We start from the raw sequence: 7,917 nt of genomic DNA on the forward strand, positions 1-7,917 counted from the left end.
ATTAGATGGATGGATGGATGGATGGATGGATGGATGGATGAACAGATGACTGGATGGATGGATGGATGGATAGATGGATGGATGGATGGATTGATGGATGAATGGATGAATGGATGAATGGATGGATAGATGGATGGATGATTGCATCATAATGCATGTAACTTCCGTTTCCCCAGGCATGACCTGCCAAGCCCGGAGCTCCTACATGGATACAGAGGTGCTCTGGGGCCACCGATTCACACCAGTCCTCACCTTGGAAAAGGGCTTCTATGAGGTGGACTACAACACCTTCCATGATACCTATGAGACCAACACACCCAGCTGCTGTGCCAAGGAGCTGGCAGAAATGAAGAGGGAAGGCCGGCTCCTCCAGTACCTCCCCAGCCCCCCACTGCTGGGGGGCTGTGCTGAGGCAGGGCTGGATGCAGAGGCTGAGCAGAATGAAGAAGATGAGCCCAAGGGGCTGGGTGGGTCCAGGGAGGCCAGGGGCTCCGTGTGAGGGGTGCAGCCTCCCTAAGACCTCCTGTCACTGGCTTCAGTGAACACAGACACTGCAGAGCCTGGGAGCAGGGGAGGGGAATAGTTGAGTGTGCTGTTTGGGGGCTCAGAAGCCATCAAGGCTGTGGGGAGGAACCATAAACCCAGCCCTCACAGCTCCCAGCACAGGGCCTCCCTGAGCCAGTGGCATCCTGCCTGGGCCCCCCATGGCAGTGCTGCCTCTTGTAGGTGCTGGCTAAGGGCCAGGCCAGGATGAGTTTCCCCATGGTGAATGTTACCGGGTGGCATCTGTTCTCTCCATGCCCTGGGTCACTTCCTTTTTTGGGTCTCAAAGACCCCTCCAGGGGCTGACACCTAGAGAGAACCATCACCTTGTCCCCTCATTCCTTCCACCCTGAGGCTTGCTGTGGATTCAGAGAGGAGACTTACCTGATGAGAGCTCAAACCTCTAGTCTGGGATGAGCTCACAGAGCCCTTATGAGTTAAGATCCATCCATATCACATAGGCAATTCCTTTTAAATCAGATAACAACGACCCATTACTGAGAGGTACAGAGCGTACAGCCCTTGGTGTTCTCTGCTGTTATCTGCCAAATGTGTGTGTTTTTCCTCTGCTGTGTTCTGTGTGTCCAGTGTAGCCTATTGGAGAATCGGTCTCATTAGAGTGACTCTTAGAAGGTGGCCTGGGACTAGACAGCCCCTCTGAGCACATGCATAGTGGCATCAGCAGCTTCCTGGCCTACTCCCAATCACACTGTGCCCTGCACCTCCCACCAAGGGGGAACCCCAGCAGCTGGGGCTTTGCTAGTGCTTTTTGGCCCAAGAATCTCAGAGTGCTTCTAATCATCACAGTAGTTTTTGTGTTTTGTTTTGTTTTGTTTTGTTTTGTTTTTTTCACAATCTCAGCCAGCCTGTGGTGTGACCTGGGGAGAAAGTTGAGTGTCAGGGGACATGATGAGCCAGTTGGCCCTGAAACAGGAATGGGGCAAAGAGAAAGGAGAGCCAGGAGCATTTAAAAATCAGCATCTGGGCCAGGCAAGGTGGCTCACGCCTGTGATCCCAGCATTTTGGGAGGCCGAGGCGGGTGGATCATGAGGTCAGGAGATCGAGACCATCCTGGCTAACACGGTGAAACCCCATCTCTACTGAAAATACAAAAAATTAGCCAGGCATGGTGGCAGGTGCCTGTAGTCCCAGCTACTCGGGAAGCTGAGGCAGAAGAATGGCATGAACCTGGGAGGCGGAGGTTGCAGTGAGCCAAGATCATGCCACTGCACTCCAGCCTGGGCGACAGAGCGAGACTCTGTCTCAAAAAAAAAAAAAAAATCAGCATCTGCCCCAGTTGTGGCCAAGACACTCTGACCTCAGGGCTCAGCACCTTCACCATCAAGTTCAGCCTGAGCCAAGCTCCCAGCCCACTGCTGAAAAGCCCCTGGGCCTCCCTCCACAGGCAGAGTTACAACCGGGAGGGCTGGGCAGGGAGGGCAGGGAGGATGCCTGGGGAAGGCAAAGGGAATGGCTGCCCCTCCCAGGCTGGAAACAAGAGGGCAAGCGGGGTCAGCAGGAGAATTCGGGGGCAGGGTGAGTGTTAAGAGAAAAAGAGTAGAGAAGAGCCTGAAAATCAGCAACTTCCAGGGCTTTTCTGATCTGGAGGCCCAAGAGCAAGGGTGGAGGGGGGCAGATTGTCAGGTCCCGAAATGTGTGTTGACACACACGGGCTTCGGGTTAGCTGGCCTGACATGGAGATAGAGTGCCAATGTTCCCAGGCCACAGAATTATGGAGGCCTCACCCACAGTTTTCACAGCTCTCAACTGGCCTTTGAGAATGGAAGCCTTTTCCTGCCCTGGATATGGCGCTTCTTCCTGGGAGAGGAGCAGAGCCACAGAGAGGTAGGAAGTTGAGGCAGAGCAAAGGGAAGGCTTCAGAGCTTAGGCCCGGTTCTTCTCAGATGTGTTTTCTAGGCCTGGGGCTGAAAGGAAGAGGAGTGGGGCAGCCTGGGACGGGAACTGCCTCTGTGGGCTCCCCACTCCCAGGGAGGGGCTCCGTAAGCTTTGCTCCCGGACTGGATCTTGAGAGGTGGGCAGGGTCTTCCCACCAGTGGCAGGGTGTGCAGTTGTGGTCCCAAGCCTTGGAGGGAATGGGGAATGGGCTGGCACCCGGCTCAGGGAAAGCAGAAGCAGACAGTGCCCCAGCAGGGGAGCTGCATGCCCCCAGGAGTCTGAGAGAGGCAGCCCATCACTAAGGCTGGGTGCCTTTCGGCAGAGCTACAGCTGGAGCCCTCCGGCTGAGGCCAGCACTCGCCTGGGACTCCCTGGACCCCAGGGTTACTAACAGCAAAACCATTCCACACCCCCTTGCCGGATCTAAGCCTGTCTTAGGACCAGTCAGTGCCCCCAGGTTAGAGCTCATGGGGGTCAACTAAGCGAGGGAGGGAAGGCGAAGGCAAAGCTGGCCTTGCACCTGGACAGCGGCCTGGCTCCTCCCCACACCTGCCTTCATTCATGACTCTGAAACATCCCCCACCTGACCAAGGGAGCCACTCTCCAGTTCTCTCACTCCACCAGGGCCCTCCATGAGCCAGGACCGGGTCACATCTCTCGGCCAAGTCTAGAAGCTCTGGGTAGAGGAGAGGAAGCGTGCAGAGGTTCCTCTGCCAAAGCTCCCTGCCTGGCCTGAGCCCGGGCATGCTGGGATTAGTGCAACACCGCCCCAGTGTGCCTCCTCTGCCTTCTACCATGCCAGTTTAAAAGCAAGAAGACTCCCCCTTCACATCCTGAGGAAATCCCCTTCCTGGTGACCAACTGATGCAATGAAAGTTTGAAAAGTTCTTCATTTTCTAGAAGTTATTGAATAAACATGGACTTACTAAATGCAGAGTCTGATGATGGACAGAGTTTCAAGGGGTCACTTTCAAAACATTTAATTAATTTATTTATGTAGAGACAGGGTCTCGCTCTGTCGCCCAGGCTGGAGTGCAGTGGTACAACCTCAGCTCACTGCAACCTCTGCCACCTCCCAGGTTCAAGCGATTCTCATGCTTCAACCTCCTGAGTAGCTGGGATTACAGGCATGAGCCACCACGCCCGGCCATTTTCAAAACACTGCTCCTGCATACAAACCACTCAGAGGCCACTGCCCTTGGTTCTGTGATGGCTCTGAGCCCATGCCATCACATCTGATGGACCCCAGAGAGCTGAGCCGTGGTTTAAGATGGGGTCATGCGCTGGTCATTCCCACAGTCTTGAGTATCTCCAAAATCCCAAAGTGATATTTCACTTTCAGACCCTGAAAGTTTGGAGAGCTGGTTTCTTGCCTTAATTTAAGCTCTCTGAGAATGTCCCCTGTAGGGAGAAGCCTCCAGGAACTCAGAAGAGAACTCGTTCCCACTGGTTTTCCTTGCTCCATCAATCTGACGCCTGACAGATGTCACCACTGCCTGAAGGATCCTGTCCCCAGGCCAGGGCAGAATGGGCATTGCCTTTGACTCTCCCCTTCAGACTCCCCTCCCACCGGCCTCCTGTGTAGTCAGAGAACCCACTGCCCATCGCCTCCTGCTGCTGCTTTGAGGTTGAGGTCCTGGCTTGAGCAGTTACCTTGCTGGAGAAGAGGAGCCCCTGCCATCTGGGGAGCACTGTCCCTGCTAGTGATCTGTAACACTGGGGCGCTTTTTCACACCCCTTATCTCACGGCTTGCTTCCAGCCCCCATCAATCCTGTGCCTCATGTGAGGTGAGCCCCAGAGAAACTTAAATTGCTTGTACTGAAGTTGCCAAAAACCAAAAGTTGCCCATTGTCATTTTTAAGACTGTGCCCTGAACACACTTCTGCCCATGCACCATGGAGCATGTGTTAGGTGCCTGCCGTGGGTCAGGCACTTGATTCTCAAAACACTGTCGAGAAGCTCTTACCAACGTGACAGTTGAGGCTGAGAGAGGTTCATGAGCTTGCTCAAGGCCACGGGTAGTAATAAGAGGCATGGCCTTGGTGCCAAGCGCCTCCCAGACAAACAGCCAGGGCCGTGATCCTGCCTAGACTCTCGCATCCACGGCACCACGCCAGGCCCAGGCAACAGAGATAAGGAGAGCCCTGGCTCTTGGGATGGGGTCGCGCCGATTCACGTGCTGTGCCGCGGAGACCTGGCTTCCATCCGTGATGTGCCCCTGTGGCGGGATAATTGGGAAACAACCTTTTTCTGATTCCCAGAGAACTAATGAGCTGCAAAAAGAGATTAGACAGGGAAGAATTGCTTTCGGGGAGAAGCCACTTACTCGGCTCGCCTTGGTTTTTGCTAACAACGTCTCCTTAAACTGCTGTCAAATCTTTTTCTCCCCGTGTAGGATTCATCAATCTTCGTATGCAAAAGAACACCACTGCACTGCACTGCACTGCACTGCACTGCTAAAAATTCACACAATAAAATGGACTTTAACTTGCAGAACTCTTTCTCATTTTAAACGGACGGCCACTAGTTGCCCGTTTAAACTCATTGCCAGTTGTAGAAACCTTCTCCTTCTTGGTTTTGTTAGCCTAAAAATGTAGTATCAACATCTAGACTGGTTTCGAGGTGGGAGAATGGGCAAAGGTGGGGAGGAGAGAGCCGGATAGGGGCAGCTGCAACCAGGTGTTGGCAGGCAGAGCAGGCGGCAGATGCGGAACCTATGGGCAGCATGGGTTCTCACACTAAGTCATTCATGCCACCCCCAAATAACTTCTGTACATTCTTTAATGTCAAATATTCAGAACCCACATTACCTATGTAATGAGTAACTTTAAAAATATCTACTTCAGAGGGCCCTTGGACTAGCATTCTGCTGCCAGGGCATACATTTGCAAAAGGATCGTTCTTGCTGAACAGTGGGAAAGGGGCAGAGGAGTCTGTGATATCTAATGTTGGCAAAGGATCTCAGGATCTTTCGAGAGAAGTCCCAAAGTTTCTGTTGAAAATGTCCTTAGCAGTAGAGGATGTAAGATTGGATTCTCTTCTGCTCTGGTCACCCCATGGCAATATCGAAGAGCCGATATTTACTGAAAATCCCTCAGGTACACCATACTGAAAGGATAAAGTGGCTCACCAGGGCTCTGATTCAAAATGAGAAGCAGTATTTCCAGTTGGGAAAGGCAGCACAGCTCTGATGTGTGTGGGAGCATTTCCCACATCTGGCCCCATGGCCCACCCATGGTAACCAGGCATCAGCAAATCTGTGCGTGGGACTTGGGCCAAAAGCACGTGCTGAGCCTCAAATTCAGCCATGAGCAAAACTACCTGATGACTCTGAGGGTGGATTGCCTTCAGGGTGGGAAAGACCCATGCAAAGGCCAGGAGCTCTGGGGATGGCCCTTGCCTGGGGATTGCACTAAAATTACTGTTCAGTGTCAGAATGGAGACATGAGGTCAGGAGAAACGATGAATCTGTGAATTTGCACATTTGTCAGTCAAGCTCGGATTGCAATTTGAGGAAGGAGAACTAGACACATAATCTAATAAAAGCAACAATGTGAATGTTACCCTTAGAAAACCCACTCGGGGCCGGCCGGGCACGGTGGCTCATGCCCGTAATCCCAGCATTTTGGGAGGCCGAGGTGGGCGGATCACAAGGTCAGGAGATCGAGACCATCCTGGCTAACACGGTGAAACCCCGCTGCTACTAAAAATACAAAAAAAATCAGCCGGGCATGGTGGCGGGCACCTGTAGTCCCAGCTACTCAGGAGGCTGAGGCAGGAGAATGGCATGAACCCAGGAGGCGGAGCTTGCAGTGAGCCGAGATCACATCACTGCACTCCAGCCTGGATGACAGAGCGAGACTCCGTCTCAAAAAAAAAAGAAAACAAAGAAAAAATGAAGAGAAAACCCACCCAGGCCCAGAAGATGCGCTCTGCCGGTTCCAGTCAGAAGCAGACCAACGCCAACACATGCAGAGCAGATGTCTCCTTAGGCCTTGTTAGATCCCAGCAATAAAGCATGCTGACTTTCTTATGGTAAATAAATGTCTAGGAAGGAGTTTTGAAAACAGAAACATTGCTGACTTTTTCTCTAAGTGAGTATTTACGTTGACTCAGAAGTTGTTATTCAAATTACCTTGGCTCACTTGGTGGAGGCAAAAATCCTACATCCCAGAGGAGAAATTACTGAGAATTGGGCACATTAACATATACTTTGAGCTTCATTTTTCTACCAAGTAAGCAAAAGTGTAAGTGGAGAGAGATCCTCGGCTGTGCTGGGTGAGGCTGCAGCAGTGAGCGAGGACGAGGTGACGTGTAGGTTCACTGAGGACTCGTGTGTGTGCGCCCACTGGATGCCACATTCCAAATTACCTCTTTTATTTATTTATTTATTTTTGAGACAGAGTCTTGCTCTGTTGCCCAGGCTGGAGTGCAATGGCACAATCTTGGCTCACTGCAACCCCTGCCTCCTAAGTTCAAGCGATTCTCCTGTCTCAGCCTCCCGAGTAGCTGGGATTATAGGTGCCCGCCACCATGCCCAGCTAATTTTTTGTATTTTTAGTAGAGGTAGGGTTTCCTCATGTTGGCCAGGCTGGTCTTGAGCTCCTGACCTCAGGTGATCCACCCACCTTGGCCTCCCAAAGTGCTAGGATTACAGGCGTGAGCCACCACGCCCAGCCCCCAAATCACCTGTTAAATAAGCATGCTCATGGAAGAGACTGCAACCAGCCCTGTGTGATCTGAAGCGTCCAGGGAGTAACCGTTTCCTTGCCTCACCATGTAGTTACCTGGGGAAGTGGGAAGGCATGACCACTCAGGAATGCACCAACCTTCTCTCCCCTTACAGAGGAGAGCCCGCTTGTTCTGGTTCATGGAAACAGCTAAGAAAGGGGGAAAAGCATTTACTGAACCCAGACTGTGCCCTGATGGATGAGAATGTGGCTGTTTAATCTCCTGGTGTCTTTCCCATTCAGTAAGTGCACTGGGAGAGGCTTCACACTCCTCCTCTTCAGATGAAGCACCCCATGGACACACCCTGTCTTCAAATATTAGATAAAATCTTGCAGGGAAGCTGCTCCTGTTTAGGTCTCCCAGAACCCCACAACGGCAGCAGTACCCGGACATTAGTCCAGGAGCTGATCATCCTGATCATTCCCTTTGGAATCGGTGGAGCTTTGCAGGGCATTCCAACAACCATCTCACTGTGATAAAGGGTTAAAATGACATCTCAGAAGACACAGAGCCAACTCCACACAACGTCCAAAGGGTCTCTGACTTTTCATTACTTCAATTTTCCCACACATCCATTATTCAGCAAACATTTAGTGAGCACCTACTGTGTGCCCAGAGCAGGAAGAGGCACTGCACACTCAGCGGTGATAAGACTGTCTTAGTCCACTGGGGCTGCATTACAAAAATACCTTAGAGTGGGTAATTTATAAAGAACAGAGACTTCCTGCTCACAGTTCTGAAGGCTG

The 7,917-nt window shown here is 52.0% G+C and overlaps 1 protein-coding gene across 1 annotated transcript in view; it reads left to right on the plus strand.

The window, feature by feature from the left end:
• The window catches only part of KCNJ5 (potassium inwardly rectifying channel subfamily J member 5), a 31,998-nt gene extending 25,156 nt beyond the window's left edge, over positions 1–6,842 (plus strand). Inside the window, exon 3 of the mRNA XM_016922263.3 lies at positions 177–6,842. Within this exon, the coding sequence (XP_016777752.1) occupies positions 177–499 (323 nt within the window). The 3' untranslated portion in view covers positions 500–6,842. The remainder of the gene's footprint in view (positions 1–176) is intronic.
• Positions 6,843–7,917: the final 1,075 nt, after the last annotated feature.

This window comes from Pan troglodytes, chromosome 9 (assembly GCF_028858775.2).
Source record: "Pan troglodytes isolate AG18354 chromosome 9, NHGRI_mPanTro3-v2.0_pri, whole genome shotgun sequence".
NCBI lineage: Eukaryota > Metazoa > Chordata > Mammalia > Primates > Hominidae > Pan > Pan troglodytes.